At 38.0% G+C, this 21995-nt stretch overlaps 1 protein-coding gene across 28 annotated transcripts in view; it reads right to left on the reverse strand.

The window, feature by feature from the left end:
- The window catches only part of LOC5575494 (glucose transporter type 1), an 816694-nt gene that overhangs the window by 227065 nt on the left and 567634 nt on the right, over positions 1–21995 (reverse strand). For 25 of the 28 annotated variants that reach the window (XR_002500247.1, XM_021843626.1, XM_021843625.1 and 22 more), the window contains one exon: positions 20486–20702. The exons of 2 other annotated variants lie outside the window; for them this stretch is intronic. Coding sequence is in view for 24 of the 26 variants with exons in the window: in XM_021843626.1 (XP_021699318.1) it covers positions 20486–20702 (217 nt within the window). In the remaining 2 variants the exon portion in view is untranslated. Of the gene's footprint in view, positions 1–20485; positions 20703–21995 lie in introns of those variants that run through there. One more of the 28 variants, XM_021843638.1, reaches the window with a different exon arrangement.

Raw genomic sequence — 21995 nt, forward strand, 5'->3', positions numbered from 1 at the left:
ATTTTGATATCGAGCTTGAGAACTATAGTTAAAGTTGTTTCTCATGATTACTTCAATGGTTCTTTGAATCGCATTTGCACTGTTTTTATCCTCTAACTCGATACCGCCTTAACTCGATAGTTCCTTCAATATCGAGTTATGGAGAGTGTACTGTATATATATACATATATAAAAATTGAATGGTGTTTATATGTCACGAGATGGATTGAGAACGGGTCAATGGATATGAAAAAATCATTCTTTATTGTACTCGTACAAGACGGCGACGTGTTCGTACGGAGAAAAAGTTTAGGAAAGTCTCCGAAATAGTCATTAAAACGAGATAAAACCAATCTTTCATTTTGTATGGGAAACTCCAAAGCGTTTTTCAAAAGCTTACTTGATCACGAGCAAAAGTTTGCCGGGACACTAGCGTTTTAGAGTAATTCAGCAAAAAAAAAAAAAATTTCATATCATGTTTGGTACTTCTTTCATAGGTACCCCTAAAAATATCCCCGAAATCATTCATGTATTCTCTTTGAAACATCTACTCTGATGGTTCATTTTGTTTTCTTGATTCCTGTTTCGTCTGATTTCAGCATCTTTTTGATTTCGTTTAGGTCTCTTTTTTCAGGCAAGAGTTCTCTAATTTCCTATTTTTAAGGTCCTTAGTCTCCACCAGTCACGTAAAGAAGAAAAGCTTTCTTACTCTTGTAGCAAAAATTAGCACTCTTTGCGTTTGAGCTCCTTAAATATAGTAGCTTCCAATTTGTAGCCTAGGATTCCATAGGGTAAACATATTTCTCCACATCACTGTGCACAAAACATTTGTCAACGTTTGTTCTACTTATATATTCCAAAACGAATCTTTTACCCAAACCTTTCCCATATCCAAACTCCCAGTGTCTACTTGTGGAAGTGCAGAGGACTCCTCGGCTTCCATAAAGCAAGTAACACGTCGAAATTTCCCTCCCATCCCCAAATTGACCTGCATTCGGACGCAGCCGGCGCCGTTATTGTTTGTTATAATGATGAGAGCACCAGTACTTACTCATTGAGGATTCTACTGATCCCGAGTAGTGTCTGTTGGTTCCATGTGTAAGTACAGCTGTTCTTACAATAACGGAGTAGCATCTGCGAGCGGTCAATCATGCTCATGCTCATGCTAATGGTTTAGAGCGTGGACGCACCTATGTGCTATATATTAATACAAGATAACCATATAATCAAAAATGTAATTTATACACAGGATGAATTTTTCTACTGTCTTAATATTAATAAAATTATGTTCAAAATCATATTTTTTTTAATGTAAATATTAATATTTAATTGATATTCAAGAACAATCTTTATGTGTTAAATACACGTATCAGGAATCAATTAGTTAAAAAAACGAATGTTGCACAAGTGTTGTAATTTTGATGATTTCAGTCTTAACAATCTGGCAGCACTGCTTTGTTCCTGTTGGAAAGATAATATCAATCAGTTTCAATAGGGAACTGTCCAGACTATTTATTGTTCCACACTGAGCATAAGAAGCTTCCGAAAATTTTGAGCTTTTCTATTCAACTTACAATTTTGCATAAGTGGTCTTATCTTTTTAAAAAGCCTTATTTGTCACACATTTCCATTAAATTCATAATTTTATTTCTGATATTTTTTTCACTCATTGATTTACATTCATGGTCTTTAACAATAACAAGGTTTCAGAGTTTTCCTCAGATCACTGCTATGAAATTTCTGTCTCAAACTCCAAGGAAGATTTATTGATAAACTTTTCTTGAACGTCGAATATAATTCCATTCCGAATTCCCTCAATGTTTTAAGTGAGTACTACACATATTTGAAAATTTCATTCAACAGTTCTTAAAGCACAATTGGTTCTAGAATTGCTTTTTAAAGATTTCGCCACAAATATTTTTGTTCAAACTGCTTTTCTTTGGATAAATCTTGGATTTTTTTCAATCTTTATCTTTATTTGACAGGCACACTATGCTCCTGGCCGCTACTGTGCCGAATGCCATAATATATCTGTAACTCATATAGAGCTACAGATCCTATATACAGCCTTATTCTTATTACTGCTTGTATCTCTCTACAACACTCCATATCGTGAAGGTAGGAGGGAGATCATCATTATGTGTTTTGTTCTCGCTGCTGTTGGTCCAATCCATGCCCATAGTGATAGCCCATTGTTGAGCGGTGGTCAATTTAACCTTGTTTCAGTGTAGTTTTTAAGGCTGGTTGCCTACGAAGAGGGTCAGAGTGCCTTAGTCACCCATCCGATACTGTTGGAGGACGGATGTGCTCCCCAATGCACAGTCCTCCGTGAAACATCGTTTGGTAGTTAGATGAAGTTTTTTGTGAAGGGACTGGGAATCGAACCCATGACCATCCGCTTACAAATCGAAAGTGTAACCTTGAGGCTACGGGACCAATCTTGGAAATTTACTAAAAACATCAAGATATACATTCAAAAAAGTTATTAAAATGGTTCCTAAATTTTGTTTTGGCGGTTTTCCTTAAATAATCTCTTAGGGAATTGTGATTGTCGTTTTTGGAGAAGTTGAAGACGAAGTAGCTGAAGAAATTTCATGAAACGGAATAAAAAAAAAGACAATTTACATCGTCTTCAGCCAAAGGCTGCACAGACTAAACAATCACTAACATTAGGCAACGGACGACACGGAACACCCAGTAGCCCAGTGAGGAATTTTTCGTTTGACGAAAAGTTTCCTCCGACTGGAGCGGGAATCGAACCCACACACAATACGCCTAAACGACTGACGCCGCTAACCGCTCGGCCACGAAGCCTACAAGATGCTTATTATTAAGTAGATTAAAAAACCGAATTTAGTACTATACCATTTAATTCCACTAGAGTTTGTATCCTTTGACAGATACGCGTATTTCGACCTCAACTGTAAGGCCGTCTTCAGTGTCGTGTACTAGACTCGACTTATTATTATTATTGTCTTTCTTATATTGCCTCCAGCTCTTGGCTGGTTCTCTTCGAAGCAATATCAGAAGAAGTTTATAGAAATATCGATAGTGATTCTTTTCATGAAGTCTTCGAAAAGTTCCTGCAAAATTTCTCAGGGAAGTTTATGAAGGAATAACTGAATAAACCTGTTGAGTTTTTCTAGGAGATGGCACGTTATTTTCTTAATTATTTCTTGGGGAAATTATAGCGTAGCATTATATTATCCGATAATCGCACAGTGTAAAAGATTTTAATATCCTAAGGTATCCGGATTTATTATTGACCATAACTTATTTAAATTGAAAATGTTACAAACCATTGACCATAGGTTGAATGAAACATTTCAGAACTGTCATACGTTATGCGTTCGAGGAAACGACATTCTGGGAAAAGTAGCACAACCTATGTTAGGTTTTTATTCAAGAGATCAACCAAAAATGACGTCCACCATTTGGGGAAGCTGGGGGTCTATTGCTTTATTTTTATTTATTTATTAGTACCATTACAAACATTCTATTTAGTTCTTATATCTAGGTGTTCTGTGTTATTAGACAACACTATCATTCTAATTTGGTAAAACAAAATTAAGCTTTCATTAATATTTTGTTAACAACATATTACATTTCATTTGCCGTAGCAGTTTAGAATTTTTTCAGATGAGTTGATTTTACCTGCTTATAAGAGTGAAAAAAAAAAACGTTTTCAGTTTACTTAACCTGACTTAACCTAAATATATAGCGCATTAATCGTGGCAATATAAGATTGCGACGATTTTTGTCTTCAATTATTAATTATTATTTTTGACATTTGTTCCAATGTTTCAACATTGGATATTCTATGTAACTCATTGGTACTATACCAGAGAGGAAGCTTCAGAATCATTTTCAAAATTTTATTTTGAATTCTCTGCAGAGCTTTCTTCCTGGTATTACAACAGCTAGTCCATATTGGTACAGCATACAGGCTGACCTGAAAATTTGTTTGAATATCAAAAGCTTGTTCTTAAAGACATTTTACATATTTGCTACATATGGCTCGAATGCCCACAATGTGATTTTTGAAAGTTAAATTTTTGTCTAACACTACATACTTAATTTCATCTGATTATTTTATTTGAACCTCTGTCATCGTGACAACGTGAAGGTTTCAAATAAAGAGATTTTGGTTTATGTCTGAATGTTATTAGTTGAGTTTCGGAAGCATTAGGAGAACTATTCCATTCTTGCAAGTATGAAGAAAATTTTTTGTTCTATGTATTTACAAAATAACTTCCTTGTGTCCACATGAAGTATACAGTACTGGACAGAATAAAGTACGCATTGGCCGTTTTTCCATACAAAATGATCAAGTTTGGAGTCTTATATCTCGGTATCTAGTTGTCCGATTGACCTGAAATTTTCACCGCAGCTTGAAAGTAACCTCAAATTTGCTAGGCTGGAAATTCATAGTTTTTCATTAACGAACTTTTAAGTTATCGCAAATCTCAAATTTTGATAAAAATGACAAAATTTTAAAGTAAAAATTTTTAAATGAAAATATTTAGGGCAATATGCCCTTCTGCAAAAATGTACAATTTGATAAGACACACAAATTTGCAGAACATCATTTTTCGGTAAAACTGATTGTTTTCAAAATATTTTCAAAATTAAATTTTACATTTTTTGCAAATTGAGAGATTTTTAATAATTTAAAAGATTGTGTTTCAAATGCAGTGATATTTTAATTGAGTAAAATCTATGATATATCTAGGCTGTGGTGAAAATTTCAGATCAATCGGAACACTAAAAGCTGAGATTCAGATCTCCAAACTTGACCATTTTGTATGGGAAAACGGCCACTGCGTACTTTATTCTGTCCATTACTGTATTTAGCAATGTAAAATTCCAGCTCGGCAAAATTCCAATCGAATCAGCTCAAAAATCTTTTCCTTGCCAAACAGAAATCTATTTTCTTCATCTTCAAGCAACTCCATCATATTGGTCAACAGAAGCTCTCAGGGAATTCAACTGGGCAGGAAAAATAGTTTAACCGAAAATTAAATTATCCAAGTCCATCTCCGGATTCAGCCCAGGTCACATACCCTCCCAATACGGTTTGTTTGCAGCCTCGGAGCTGCATAGCTGTCGGTCACTGTGTAGGTATGTGCACTCCAATATTGACTTTAGATTTCGAAATGTTCCGCTTCAGCACCAACGATCAGGGCGGGGGTCAGAATGGGCGATGCCCTCCCAATATTGGCTTTGTGCCTTTCAACTTTTCGTCTGTGCGATCCCCCCTGGAGGAGATCGGTTTGCAGTTGGTGTCTGCTTCGGCTCGTTTTCGTCCCCGGAAAGACCGGACATGTGGCTAAACTTGTTATCAACTTTCGTCCATGCTCTATCGCATGGGTTCTCAACCTAACTGATTGCACGGGTCACTTCAGTGCTTTCAAAACATGATGCTAGACATAAATTGAGTTAACACTTTTTACGACTTTTGATACGATTGCACAGTGGTCCAGGAATCAGTTTTACGCGAAAGATGCATTTTGAGCTTTAAAATGAAACATTAGACAAAAATGGTCTTCTACAAAGTTGTTTGTATTAGTTAAGCCATTTGTTTGGTGTTATTGAAAATTAGGGTGGACCACATTTTCATAGAAATTGTGTGACTAACTTTCTTATTTGTAGAAATTATATTATACATGCTTCAACAAAGTTATAGACCATTCAATTTCAAGCAACTTTGCCAAAAAAAGTTTGTTTGTATCTCTTAAATTGACCGATTTAGAGCTTTTTTCCTGCAGTGACATAGGGTGGTCCGAACAAAATTGTTTTCTGGCTCTAGAGTTTTCAATTCAAATTTCTCATCAAAGTAGTCTATGAAACACTTTTAGAGCTTTAGCGTAATTTGGTGAGTGAAGAAACTCGCTATCTCCTTTCGTTTAGGAGTTATTGTTGTTTTTCTCTCAAAAACATGCCTACTTTGATTGTGAATATCTCTGATTGGGGCAAACATAAAAAATATCTTTTGACGACATTCAAAAGACAAAATAAAATTGTATATTATATCAAAAAATTGCAGATGTGTTATTTTTGTAACTCTAATAAAATGCTTTGAAAAACAAAGGTTTTTAAGCAGAAAAACTTTAATAACTTTTGAACTAAAATAGATATCATCAATATTTTTGCATGAAAATTTGCATTTAAGAGGAGATACAAACAAACTTTTTTTGGCAAAGTTGCTTGAAATTGAATGGTCTACAGCTTTGCTGAAGCATGTATAATATAATTTCTACAAATAAGAAAGTTAGTTTAATCATTTCTATGAAAATGTGGTCCACCCTAATTTTCAATAAAACCAAACAAAGGGCTCAACTAATACAAACAACTTTGTAGAAGACCGTTTTTGTCTAATGTTGCATTCTGAAGCTCAGAATGCATCTTTCCGCGTAAAACTGATTCCTGGACCATAGTGGATTGCAATGTACCTTTTTATAAAAATTAAGTAAAAATTTTTCAAAATATTTTTGCAAATACTGCCATAAAAATTTCAAAGCAGAATCGCAAATGTACTGAAATTGTCTTCTACTCACGTTTTTAAGGTGGATCAAGAGTTTAAGATAATCGTCTATAATCCCGAATTCGAATTTTACATCAAATTTAGGTATTACAATGCCCCTTACTTCAACAATGGAATTTGTCAAAGTTTCATAACATTCAAAATCTGTTCGCGGGTCGCAGTTTGATGACCACTGCTCTACCGGCACCACGGTCCGTTATTGGCAACGAAATCTCCGCTGCCTGCCTTCGGGAGACCTGCTAGTTGTCTTGTTTGCTCGAGTCAGTTATGCTGATTTTTCCATTTATTAAAAGCTGCACTCTATTTCGAAATGGAAATTACGATGGTGTGATGGGTCGGCCCCGTCCATCGGCTGTCCAAACATTTTCCGATGCCACCACAAAACGAAACGTTTAACTGCAAACATTTCTCTGCTTGGGCAACGTCAGCCGATTTTTAAGGCTGTAGGGTGTGGAATTGGGACAGGAAGGGTACTTTTGAGTTAAATTCAGGGAGGTTACCTTTGATGCTGGGATAGGCATCGGTTGGCATACAAATCTGAATTAATTTCCTCATGGAGACTTGAAACGATTTCTAAACTTAAATGAGGAAGTACAAATTCTTCCGTTACATGATTTTTTTTGTTGTGTTTTGTACAAGTGTCTCATGATACATTCACTTTGGTATTCATGGTATTAAATAAGCAAGTGAAGAAAGAACTTTTAGGACAATATCGCAATAAAAGTTAAGTTTCATCATATATGAAGATTAGAGTGATGCAAATTTTGAAATGTTTGCTCCCCTATGCTTAAACGATTTCAATTATGGTAAATAGCATCCTCCCAAAGTTTGAAGTGATTCGGAAGAAATTTGACTGTGCACACGCCATTTGAAGTTTATATGAAGATTACTATGGAAAACGCCAATCTTTTGTGTTCGTCCCTCTATCTCTTCGTCATATTATTTTATGGAAAAGTGAACAAATTCTTCTAACGTGAAATCCTTCCAGCTACAACTTTGCCGAAAACCACTTTTTGATTGGACCTCAGGATAAATTGTTATCCATCATCATAAAGTTGGTTTCCATGTAGCATGCTTCACCAACTGTTCGGCAGGCAACAGTGGTGCTCCTGGCGGGAAGAATAGATCAAAGTAATCCAGGCTACTATGTTCTACAGCAAAAAAGCAGTGTTGCTCTGAAAGTAATTGAATGATCATTTCAGCATGATTTAGACTTTGTTATCAATAATAACAAATTATCCTTACGTCCCATCGAAATGTGGTCTTCGGCAAAGTTGTAGCTAGGAAGTTTTCACATAAAATGAGTGTGTTCACTTTTCCATGTATTATTATGACGAGCAGTTAGAAGACTGAACACAAAAGGTTTGCCTTTTCCATAGTAATTTCCATATAAACTTCAAATAGCGTGTGCACAACCAAATTTCATCCGAATCACTTCAAATTTCGGGAGGATCATTTTCATCATAATTGACATCGGTTAAGCATAGGGGAATAAAAACTTCAAAATTTGCATCAGTCTAATGAAGATGTTTATGAATTGACATTTATTTCTGGAGTAAAAACATTCCGTTATGCACAAATTTGAAGAATTCAAGACATTTCGAGATTTTGTCCGGTACTGGAGGCCACTGGCTTAGGTGACCGATAATGGGGGACTTCCCCCTACTCTTTTATTAATTATGTCATCTAAAGCCATAACCTCGATGAAACAAAACCAACAATTCTTTTTCTTGCCAAACGTTCAATGTTTTGTTCTATATACACAGCAGGTGCTTATCATTCATCATTTGTCATCAACATATTCGAAATCCTATCAACTAGCAATAACAAAACAACAACGTGCAAATGAAAACCATTGGAATCCCTTGACATGATGACGATAGGAGAGTGATAAGATCAAGCAACTAATATAATACATACAACATTTAAATTAACCATTTCTAAATTGACTATGGACACTATGGGTGATGACGATCATTGATGCTGGGTCGTGATGTTGTTGACATTCATATTTATATTTAAAAAAATAAAAATCAATTACAACATCAAACAGCGAGCAGACAATTTGAACGACCTGAAGGGTGATGGTTGACAGATAGCGCGGGAACACAAAGAAAGGTGTGAAACCAATATAAATTGGTGAGGATTTTTTTTATAAAAATCGCTTCACAAAGCAGCATCCCCTATCATGGATGATTTCAATTCACACGAACGTTTGTTTGGTTTTTATTCGATCTTTGATAAAAATAATTGGAGTATGATTGGCTTTCAGTGTTTGGTGTGATAGGGTCGTCATGCGTACACTCCCGTGCAAAAGTTTGGGGTTACTCCTCAACAAACATATACAAGTATTTTATTCACATCTTTGCGATTACAAGTCTAATTGAAACTCTCTATGGCTTATTCAAACGATCTTAAGGAATATTTAGATAAAAGTAGTTTTTGAATTTCGTTTACTATGTTTTTACTTGAAGCCTTGCCATTCTCCTAAAATTACACTGAAAAACATGGTCTATTTTCTCAGCATTGGATCAATCAAAATTTTAAAGCAGTTTGGCATTCGAACTATACTTTTTTATTCTTAAAAGAGCTTTTGCAAGGTTTTGGCAGAAAAAAAAAATTGAAAACTGTTTAAAACTAATAATACAGTCATTCAAGTCGTCAAACAAAAGTTTGAGATCACCACTTAGTTTGGTGTATATATTGGTCTAATGAGACGTAAGCAAACCAATTTTATTGACGTTCCTGAATTTTTTGGACCAATTTCAGTAGCCCATAACAGGGTTGCTCAGCATACGACCCGCTGCTTCATTTTGTGTGGCCCGCACAGTGTTTGAAAATCCATCTCATATTCAACCCGTTGATTGTTCTTCCAATTTGAGTTAGAACGTACCAAGTCCAATTATTTCCAATTTTAATTCAATCTCCAAGTTTGTAGTAGCTGGGTTATAAGACCGTGTTCCGGAGTTTGAGTTACCGTTAGCATCAAGGTATCTAGAAAGTAGGTAATTCAATCAGTTAATTTTCCCATTCCGCCATTTTGAAAAACCAATGACAGCTGGCGGCTTTGTTTTGGTTGAAGACACCACACAGTTCACAAAAATAAAGTCCCATAAGCATTCATTCTCTACGATTTTTGTACGTGAACTTTGTACGCAAATAGATTTCTATTTTTCTACAGTCGAAGCACGTTATAACGACATCGCAAGGGACCGTCGCAATAGAGAAAAGTCGTTATAGAGAATAGTTATGACATCGAAATGTTTTTCATGGGACCGAAAAATTTCGCAATAAAGAGCATTTGACGTTATAACGAGCTTCGACTGCATTTCATTTCACTAATCCCTTTCACAGTTCACAAATTCACAAGGTTTCGTAAAGTATTGAAAATTTATCTTTTATACTCATATGATGTGTATTTTTAAATTTGAAATCAAACCGCGACAAGAAGGCACATGAGACTCGAGCTTAATTTCACTTAACTGCTGTTACTTGCAGAAAACAAACCCTAACAGCCCCATAGAAACAGTAGGTTGAAAAATAGTGTACACAATCCTACCTGCTGGCCAGTTCTCCAGTTGTCACTTCCACTTCCCTCGCAGTTCACCTCATCCCGTATCCAGTGGCTGCTTAGATTAATGTACCACCCTTCAAGATACCTTGGTTTGATCTGTTGTTCACGACAATTTAGCTTAAGTCGGCCGTTTTGAAGTTCGTAATATGGAAGACCATTATTCACAAAGCTGACAAAATTGGTCAAGCAAAATCTCATTATGTTATAGACAGGGCGCTCCCAAAACCCTGCGCGTTAATTTAGTAAAGTTCTGGGAAGGATTCAAGTAAAATCCTAAGTAGAAATATCTTAGATATTAGGATGATTTCTAACAAAATATTAGGAAGGATTGCTACAAAATCATTGACATAAATTTAATGAAAATCTTGAGGAAGATTCTTATAATATCTTAATCAATGTTCTCGATAGGATTAACACTGAATGTTATAAAACGAATTCCATGTCAAATTGGCCAGTCCTAACACTTAGGCCATTTTTCTCTACAATTAACAATTTTAGAGCTAGAGTATTTCTAAAAATTGCATTGCATGCTATTTTGAACATATTTTTTGGATTCAATTTATTGGAAAAATTCTAGCTTCAAAACAGTTAACTTTATAGAAAAATGTTCTATGGAGAAGTCGTCGTTAACCGATTGAGCTATAAGAAAAACATAAATACTGTAAAAATTTTTTTTCTCGTTGGCTTTTTTAAATGAATTTCAATTTTACAATACATGAACTCTCATTCAAAATATTTTTAAATTTTTACTTTTGAATCAGATACTCGGGACAAAGTTTAATGATGGAAAACTTGTTAATTAAAATTGTTAGTTTAAGGACAACTTTTATAAGATTTTCAAAATTATGTTTATTTTTTTTGTGAAACAAATACGTTTTGATAATTAAAAATAATCTTGAAATTATTCCGAACTTTAATGATAAGCATAATTACTTCTATAGTAGTAATCGAGTTTTCTAGTTACTTCGGATTTAAAACAAACTTTTAGAGTGCTTCAAGGAAACCCAAGTAAACGTGTTCGTTATTTTTTTACGTAGGACTACGTCTTTCTTCTCTATTCAGGAGTGAAATTGAAATTTCAAAACCAAGAGCGTCACGTTGGCATGAACAATTTTAAACTCTTAAGCTTTTTGCTGGCTTAACGAAATTCCTTGATTAGCACCTCAATTACTTACCGAATCCCCCATACCTGTCCAAATAGTTTAATAATTGTTTTAAAAAAGAACGTTGATTTCAAGCAAATCTATAAATAGGAGTGCTAGAGAAAAGTTTATGTCATTTGCTTTTCACTCTCCGCTTGGATCGCATCTCAGTAGACAACAGATCGGCATGCTATGACCGGGCGTGCTTCTCAGGTACAGACATCGATAGCGAAGGAACACCTTACCCCCCCCCTTTTTTTTTACTTCGTTCACATCAAACTGACATTCGACCGACCAAGAGAAGATGCCGTCCGAAGCAAAAGTCATCACCGCTACCGCCGCCCAGAAAAAGTAGAGGAAGCAGTCCACAGAAGAATGAGATGGTTGCGGCCGCCATCGCAGCCCTAAACGAACGGAACGGTTCCTCCCTGCAGGTGATCGAGAAATACATCGGCGGAAACTACAACTGCGATGCAGGCTTCTTCCTTGCTCTTGACTTATCCTCTTTCTCCCACTTTTAATGATCAACTACAAAAGAGAAGCGATTTTACCCACACACAAACTGAGCGAACGAGCTCTGCGGGATGAAGGGTTTAAACGTTTGTGTTTGGTTATTTTCATTCTCACAGTGGTGAAGAGTTTGTTTTGATAACCTCAATGCTTAAAAAAAAGAGATTATTTTTTCCCTTTCTCAGTTAGGGGGAGAGCATGTTTTCCCATTTCTCAGTTCGGGGAAGAGCATTTCCAGACAGCTCTTCGTTGTCTCTTTGTAGCTCTTTGCCCAAAAGGGCAAAGAGGAAAGCGAAATCATGCTCTTGCGTTAACGGAGAAACCAACCTCAGTTCATCCCAAAAGCAATGATGATGTGTTTGCAGAGCCTCGCAGTAAGCTAGAGCTGTCAAATGGAAGATGTGCGTTTGGATAGAGCCAACGTTTCTCTCCACTATCTCAGCCACGGATTATTCAACCAACATCGAATGATGACTCATAATTGTTGTGAGCGTACGAGGTCGCTCCATCTATCAGATCAAGATGAGCAAAATGAAGCCTGCTGCGATGTCGGCAAGATTGCAAGATGGGCAAGAGTGAAGTGAAATCTCGGGAAACTGTGGCTGTTGTTGGCATCCGAGAAGAAGGAGGAGAAAAGGAAAACAGTTCCTAAGCAAAACCCCACCAAGTTTCAGAGACCGCGGCGATGAAAAAGACCCCGAAGAAGCCACCACCGCAAACCATCGGGCGAGGAGGATTTCAACCAGTACTCCGTCAAAATGTGTCCGCGTTACTCGAATTCAACAATTCAATTGGCCCTTTTTAGGGCCAACAAATGTGTACTAAAGAGTTATTTGTGAAATATTTCCGAATGTGTTTATACCACATACTTGCTATTATCTCTTAATTCATCTCGTAGCATCATAAAATATCTGATTTGTTATGAATAATTGACCATTGCCACTCCTTAGCCGAGTGGTTAGAGTCCACGACTACAAAGCAAAGCCATGCTGAAGGTGTCTGAGTTCGGATCGTGGTCGGTCCAGGATCTTTTTGTAATGGAAATTTCCTTGACTTCCCTGGGCATAGAGTATCATCGTACCAGCCACACGATGTACGAATGCGAAAATGGTAACTTTGGCAAAGGAAGCTCTCAGTTAATAACTGTGGAAGTGCTCATTGAACACTAAGCTAAGAAGCAGGCTTGAATGGCTGCTTGGGCACGTCAGGAGTTAATCATCAATATTAACCTCCTTTTCCCGAGCAGCCTAGATAGCCGCGTAGTGTCGGTAGCGGTTGTTTCAACTGGCTAAGAATTAACACTACGGATTGCCTGTTCCGGTGGTAAAAGTCCACCTCACAGGTGACCCCTAATTTATGGTGTGATGCGTACCGTGCCTAAGAATGAATGGTTAGGGGGGTCTAAATAAAACCTAACCGCAAACGGAGCCTGTGGGGTACCAGGGCGCCCTCCACAGTATTGAGTCCTTCCTGTGCTACCCGGAGCAATGGTGCAGCTGACCTTGTGTTTCTCCGAGATAATCGGCTGCCCTTCTTCAGTCTCTATCTTGAGGCTTAATAAGGGTGGGATTATGAATATGTTGACATTTAATTTAAATTATCACCTATATGGATTCGCATTATGCGTTTTACACAGTGTATTCTGTGCTTTCTCGCCTTTGGCGACTTTAAATAGATACCGATCTGGTTTTTTCGTTGCTGGTCTTTTTCGTGCTGAGATTGCAAAAAGCTTAATCCTGCCTAGTTTGGGTAGTGGCTACGGTTAGGTTAGCTCAGATCAATCTTCAGCATAAAAGAACAGCAACGATCAATCTTTGCAGACTCATGCAAAATGGTGCAGCCCAAGTGGCGCTAGTTCAAGAACCCTACTTTCGTAGAGGGAACTTCTATCTAGGTAACCTTGTGGACCCAGTTTTTGCTACTTTTAGCAAGCTTGAAATGGCAAACTCGCGCTCCATGCCCCGCGCATGCGTGCTCTTTAATAAAGCAATCGTTGCTACACTCATTTCTGAGTTGACGACCAGAGATGTATGTGCTGTCACAATTGATGTTTCTGTTGGTGACCTCAACAGGAAATACGTCTATTGTTCGGTATATTTACCACATGATGAACCATCCCCAACGGATGACTTCAAACGAGTTGTCGTACACTGCGTAACAAAAGGCCTTCCGCTGATTGTGGGCAGTGATGCCAATGCTCATCACATCATCTGGGGCAGCTCAGATATCAATTTGAGAGGCTCCAGTCTGATGGAATACTTAAGTAGTACAGACCTTGGATTACTTAACATAGGCAATCGCCCAACCTTCATGGTTTCTAATAGAGAAGAAGTGTTAGACATAACGCTCTGCTCGAATAGAATCAGTCACGAGTTGACGAATTGGCATGTATCAGATGAGGAATCATTATCTGATCATCGCTACATCTTCTTCGAACATTCAAATGTAACTGCGCAGACTTTGCGTTTTAGGAATCCCCGGTCAACAAACTGGGAACTCTACATTGAATTGGTTGCGACCAAATTTCATGGATATTCTCCGTCCATTGAAAATCCAAGTGATCTGGATGATGCCGTTGATACTACAACATCCTACATTATGGAAGCTTTTGAAGAAGCATGTCCTCTGCGGTCTGTAAAGACTACAAGAGGGACCCCATGGTGGAATTCCGATCTGACTAGACTCAGGAAACAATGTAGAAGGAGTTGGAACAGACGCCGTTCAGCTGGATCAGAGTCGTTCAAGTCAGCTCGCAAGGCTTACAAGAAGGCTCTTCGTTCTGCTGAACGATCCGGCTGGAAAAACCTTTGTACAAATGTTTCCAGTTTGAGTGAAGTCAGTCGGTTGAACAAAATTCTTGCAAAATCTAAGGATTTCCAAGTGAACGGAATTCGCTTACCTAATGGTGACTTTACTTCTTCCGATGAAGAAGTTTTAGAATGTTTATTCAATACACACTTCCCCGGATGTGTGGACATAGCATCTACGGATGAACCAAATGTCTTTTCATGTAGTTACGAGTCTCTGGCCTCGGCTCGCAGTATCGTAACTACTGAATCGATTCAATGGGCACTTAATTGTTTTGCTCCTTTCAAATCTCCAGGAGCGGATGGGATTTATCTTGTTCTGCTCCAAAAGGGATTTGAGTTTATCAAACATGTTTTGAAAAAGCTACTTGTAAGCAGTTTTGCTACCGGGTACATTCCCAAATCCTGGCGTGATATTACTGTAAAGTTTATCCCAAAAGGAGGACGTGCGTCGTATGAGGAAGCGAAGAGTTTTAGACCAATCAGTCTGACCTCTTTTCTTCTGAAATGTCTGGAACGGATTATCGATCATCACATCCATGATGTTTATTTGGCAAACATGCCTCTTCATGTGAATCAACATGGTTACCAATCTGGAAAGTCCACTGTGACTCTTTTACACAAAGTTGTATACGATATCGAGAAAGCATTCGCTCAGAAGCAATCGTGCTTGGGTGTTTTCTTGGATATTGAGGGTGCCTTTGATAACGTGTCTTTCGATGCCATATTGGAAGCCGCACGAAACCATGGGCTACCTACAATGATTACCAATTGGATTCATCAAATGCTCAAAAACCGACATCTCTTCTCGACATTGCGTCAAGCAGCGATTCGAAAATTGAGTGTTTGCGGATGCCCCCAAGGGGGAGTCTTGTCACCACTTTTGTGGAATATCGTAGCAGATACGCTATTGAGGCAACTCAATAATTGCGGTTTTCCAACTTATGGATTTGCCGACGACTATCTAGCTCTGATAGTTGGTATGTGCATAAGCACCCTATTCGACCTGATGCAAAGTGCTCTTCAGGTAGTCGAGAGTTGGTGTCGCCAATATGGCCTTTCGGTTAACCCGAATAAAACATCTATTGTTCTTTTTACGGAAAGACGAAACCGCGATGGAATTCGACCTTTACGTCTTTTTGGCACTGAGATTAATGTGACTGATCAAGTAAAGTATGTCGGAGTCATTCTAGATTCTAAACTTTCATGGACACTTCACATTGATTTCAGAGTCAAAAAAGCTTGCATGGCCTTCGGTCAATGCCGGCGAACCTTTGGTAAAACTTGGGGCCTCAAACTCAAATATATCAAATGGATTTACACAACAGTTGTTCGACCAATATTGGCATATGGATGTCTTGTGTGGTGGCAAAAGGGCGAAGTGAGAACAATCCAATCAAAATTGGGCCATCTCCAAAGGATGTGCTTGATGGCGATGTCTGGTGCGTTCTCTACAACTCCCACAGCAGCGCTCGAGGCCCTTTTCGACGTTGCGCCACTACACATATATCTTAAACAAGAAGCACTTTCTTGCTCTTACCGTTTATGGGTACTGGATCTACTGGAGAAAAATCCTGTGAATCGTAGATCTACACACACTTCGTTGTTTCCACTTTTGGTGAATTGGGACAAAATTGTCCTTGCTCCATGTGATCTCACAATTGCTTGTAACTTTCCTTACAGGACATTTATCACACAATTCCCTTCACGGGAAGAGTGGACGTCTGGCTATTTGGAAAGAAGTATATCAAACAATATAGTATGTTACACTGATGGCTCCCTTCTTGAAGGTAGAGCTGGTGCAGGAATATATTCTCGTGAGCTAAGGCTGAATCAGTTTTACTCACTTGGTAGAAACTGCACCGTTTTTCAGGCGGAAATATTTGCTCTTATGTGTGGAGTGCAATCAGCACTTCAACAGCGCGTAATGGGTAAAGTCATATACTTCTGTTCAGATAGTCAGGCTGCTATAAAAGCTCTCGCTTCGGCCAACTCAAGGTCGAAGCTTGTTATCGCATGTCGAACTCAAATTGAGGAACTGAATTCAGTCAACTCTGTAAACCTTGTATGGGTACCTGGCCATTCTTCCATCGCTGGAAATGAATTGGCTGATGAGCTAGCTCGCGATGGAGCATCGCATGACTTCATTGGCCCTGAGCCGGCTATTCCAATTTCGAAGTGCTGGGTGAAGCTTCAGATAAACTCTTGGGCGGCAACTCAGCACAAGCAATATTGGAATAGTTTGGAGTCGTGTCGTCAAACAAAATTGTATATTACTGAGCCATCTCCAAAGGTGGCGAAGTATTTAACAAATCTGTCAAAGCAGAATTGCAGTCTCTTGGTCAGAGCGTTGACAGGCCACTGCCGACTCAACTATCACATGGCAAATATTCAGCGTGCTGACTCATTTGTGTGTGATAGTTGTGACTCCGATTATGGAACTTCGTATCACCTGATATGTAACTGTCCAGTTTTTGCGCAAATGCGATTCCAATTACTTGGTAAACACTTATTAAGTGAAACTGAATACAGAAGCCTGAATCTTCAGGACATCCTGTTATTCTTAACCCGCTGTGGTAATGAGCTATAGGCTCTCTTTACGCTCATGCGTTTTGCAGTGCCCTTTTTAGGGCGCTGTTCGAACCCATTGTGGTATGGAGCTACATGCTCTCATTTCGCTTATGCGATCTTCCCTCTTCAAGGGACCCCACTCCTATTTCCTCCCATCTTTCCCTTCCCTTTCCTCTCCCATCGGGTAGATGATGAAATAGGCTCAAATATGGCGATGGCACAAATCTCCCAACTGGTGGGGAACGTGCCTTTGGAGCCGACCTTCTGATACCTGATCATCGTACCAGCCACACGATGTACGAATGCGTAAATGGTAACTTTGGCAAAGGAAGCTCTCAGTTAATAACTGTGGAAGTGCTCATTGAACACTAAGCTAAGAAGCAGGCTCTGTCCCAGTGAGGACGTTATGCCAAGAAGAAGAAGAAGAAGAATTGACAATACGGCAAATTGAAATTTACGGTGGCGATGACGAAATCGATGACTGGGGCACTTCTCCGAACGAAGAGCTCCTCACTGTTCTTAAATTCACAAACCATTACATTCTGAATTATAACTAGAAGGTTGCAGTTATGACAATTGACTTACAAATTATGACAATTGACTTAAATTCAAATGCAGCAAATCACATGGCGTAGTAAACGTCATGTGGTCGTGTCTTGAAATCCAAAACTCTAGAAAAGCTTCCAAACCAAATGACAGATCTCCCTTAATTGAATTAGTCACATCGGTTTCTCAACCAATTCTTTTCATTTTTCACTTTGGAGGAATTCCTGAACGATGAATCCAAAATATAACTTATTTGTGATTTTTGCTAAACATTTCATCTAAATCGATCGAACGATGGTCGGCACCTAGTACTTTCAAGGTTAAGACCATTGCCTTGCGGTATTTGGCATCCGATACTCATGATAGTATGTTATCAATATTAAGCTATCCGAAAAATTGAATTTTTTTTAACTAGGGGTCGATTCATTTTTTGATGTAAAATAAAGTACGCATCTGCCTAGTTTAAGGTGAAAATGAACCGAAGCCATACCTCAAAATTTAAAGAGCAAAAATCAAAAGAACCAGACAGCGGTTCAAGCTTAAAACATAATCAATTGACCAACGTGGAAACCAAAGGTTCCATCATATCGTTATCAGTAAACCCGACCATTGCACGGGTTTTCGTATCAACTTTTATTTTTATAAAATACGACACAAATCATCCTGAATATCTTATTCGCGATTTTCAGCACCGACAGCACCGGCTCAGCACATCATTTGCACTATATTATTTGATCAATGTTTTGGATTTACCCAAGTGGCGCACTTTATTGATGCGTACTATCATGCTCTGCAAAAAATTCACGAAATGCGATTATCTGAAAATGTCGATAAATATGCCATCGTAGTGATAATAAGAAACACCAAATGTTTCGGATTTAACTAATTCGGAACATTTGTGTCTTTAAAAAACGAAAAAACGCGCACATTATCTGCGCGTTGCCGCCGCTGCTGTATGTGGATTTGAAATGAGCTCTTCAATACTAGTTCTCTCTTCTATTCTCCCGCTGTTCTCATGTAGAGCACTATTTGCTCTGAACGAAAAAAAAGGGGAAAGTAAGAGAACTATTGCGCACATCAATGAGCTGCGCCACCAAACGAGATGGAAGACTGTAGAGGACGAATGTCGCTGCTGTTCGCTTCGTTCTCGTTCAGAAACATATCGGGTACACACCTGTCAAACTGTATACTTTTTCACGTTGACACTCATAGTCCCGCCTATCTCCGCTAGCAAAATATGTCCCTACGCCAGCGACATTTTTCCTCTATAGTTAATTATCTCTATAGCGCCATCTGAGTAACTCCAGAACATTCGCGACTCTCGCCCCGCGAAAATATTGCGAAAACAGCTTTTTGACATTTGTGTGCGAAACAAACTTGAATTTTCGTTTTATTCCGTTTGAGTTGAATTTTCGGTGGACATATTTTTACTATTTAATGAAACGAAACGAAGTCGTTTAAAAAATCCGTTTGTATGAGTTCCGTAGAATTCCGCGGAATTAGGTTTCGAAGCGTGTTTGACGGAATAACTCGGTATTTCGCATACCCTTAATACGCACTGTGTTCTAATGTAGTGCTGTTATACAGCTGACATGCCCTTTATGAGCTTTATAATAGCCTTATAAAGCCAAAAAGGCGAATTAGCGGGTTAGCGGTTACTTGGGTGGAACCCTATTGGAACCTGACAGTGTGTGTCCGAAAACGCTCAAAACCATTTATGATTCAATTATATCTGGGTGAAAAATTAAAATTTTTTTTTTCAATTATATCTGGGTGAAAATTTAAAATGTGAAAAATAAAGCAATTAGGTGCAGCCGTCTTTGAGTAATGAGCGTTTAGGTTTCTGGTATCAAGTTGGCCAAATCAAGATCTTAAAAACTTCAAAAATTATGATATCGTAATTATCCGATATCTCCAAGTATACTTAACCGATTTGCATGATTTTTTTCAGAATAGCTTATTATTACCTGGCATTGTATAGTCCACATTTTATTATTTTGATAAGTTGGCCAAATACAAAATGGCCGCCAAAACATTTTATATGCAGAATTTCGGTCCTTTGAGCAATATCAGAATATCTTTAGAACCAGATCTCCAATTATTAATATCGACACGAAGTCTTAAACTAAAAGACTTTTTTGAGAACTTGTGAAAAAATGGTGCAAAAATATTGAGAAAAAACAAAATATTAGAATATATTCTTTTGCGGTAGAAAATGAAGCTACTGGTAGAGTGGTTAATAAATCAACAATATAATTCATTTGTGATTTTTCCTGAAAATTCCATAAAAATCTATCAAACGATGGTGAAAATACAGAATTTTTCAACTTTGTCGGCACCCAATACTGTAGAGTTTAAAAAGTTTGAAAAATCTTTTCGTCAAAATATCCATAAAGTAAGGTTGAGTCATTATCATTTGAATGATTCATATATAGTTTCTGCACTCCCGTATGTTTTTAGTGCGTGACCCCAAGCTTTTGCGCGAGAATGTAATGTCACGAAAACGATACAATTCTTAGAGCACAAAAATAGAAAAATAGCGTCACACACCTGGTGGAATGTGTTGGGATTGTGAGGAGAACTACAATTTGATGAATGTTTGTCCATCGAATGAAAAGCACGAAAATTGAGACATTTTGTTTGTTTGGCGTTCCACGTTGATGAATGAATGATATGAGAAGAGACATGATGATTAAAACTGAAAAAGTTCAAAAAAGAAGGCTAGGAACACATTTGGTTGCTATGAAATGTAACACATGGATCATTTGCGTAAGTAAGGATCGGTTTAGTAAGATTAACTGCCGGTACTTACTCGATAAGCAATTGACGCAGTGAGTCCTCGTCCTCCCCATCGCTACGATTGCTCTTCCGGGAGCCAATAGAAGCGGTTCCGTCGTTTCCTACGTATCCTGATCGCTTAAGTGAACTCGCACGGGATGAACGGTGATGCTGTGAGTGCTGAGCGGATGACGATCTCCCATCATCTACGCCACTGCTGCGCTGCGAGTCGATCGATTGGGAACGGTAGACTGCAATTTATCAGAAAAAAAAAAGTTGATATTATTTTCATGTATACGCTAATAGCAATGGGGAATACTGATCTATTTGATTGATTGCATTTCCACAGATGTTTTCGATCAACGAACTGTTTGCTTAACGATTAGTCTTTGTTTGAGTACTTAGATAGAATATAATTTTGTAACAGAGTATACTATTGCAAAATGTAAAGGTTACACGTTAAATAAATGGGAGACCAGGTAGCCGTAGCGATTTCACAACAATAATTATAAGCTAAGAATCCTTCAATATGGTCTTTGCTGCTCACACTTTAATGCTCTGTTAAGAAAGCTTTCCGAAAAAAACAACAGCAAGTATGCTCTCATCTATTATTCCATACATGAAACCTTTAACACAATGTCTTGCTAAAGTCGTTTGCTTCAAGTTTATCATTACTTAACATTGCCGGCCACGATTCACCAGCTTGCCATAAATCCAACATCTTATCTATTCGAAAAGTAAAGCTTACGGTATCGTGTCCAGGTCCATAATTCTTCCAGCTCTTAGTCCCAATGCCATACAGATTGATTCATTAGCTAAAAAGGCTGCAGCAAACTTTTCCGGAAGGATAGACCATGTCTGACCTTTTCGTACTTCCAGTTAAGCCCGGTGTTTTCTTAATGAACTTTCCGAACATTCAATCACGCACCGACGCAAGCCTGGATGTTGGTAGGTATATGTGTGCTGGTAAAAAGGACTTATCTCACTCTCATTTCTTATGCCTGCACCAAGCATAAGCAATGAGTTGCTATCGGTGTGTGGTCATCGATCTTTGACCTCCTGCTCCGCTCCGGGTCCCGGTAAGTCGATTTTGATAGAAAATTAATGAACATTCAATGGAATCGATGTTTCACTCGTTCTGATCCGACAAAAAGATTAGACCAAATCGGTTGCTTCCTTCGCGACACCGATCAGAGAAAGCAAAACACGGTGTGTCTGAAATCGTTATAAACGATAAAAAAAAGATTTCATTCTGACTTTTGGTATCCTATTCAACGTTATTTTAAGCACAACCATACGAAACTGTTTCCCTTTTTATTCAAATATTGAAGCTAAGGACAACATAAAATGAAATACCTATCAACAACTTTATAAAGATAAGCCTGAAATTTCTAAATTGCTTCAACTAGCAAGTTATAAATTGTAGAAACTAGCTTTGTTGAGTTTTGTAAAACTGCAGGTTTCTTGGTTGTTATGGATGTACGTTCAGAGGATATTCTAAATTATTTGAATTTTCCTCAAAATAGTTCAAAATCTCAGAATCG

This window comes from Aedes aegypti, chromosome 2, assembly GCF_002204515.2.
Source record: "Aedes aegypti strain LVP_AGWG chromosome 2, AaegL5.0 Primary Assembly, whole genome shotgun sequence".
Lineage (NCBI taxonomy): Eukaryota > Metazoa > Arthropoda > Insecta > Diptera > Culicidae > Aedes > Aedes aegypti.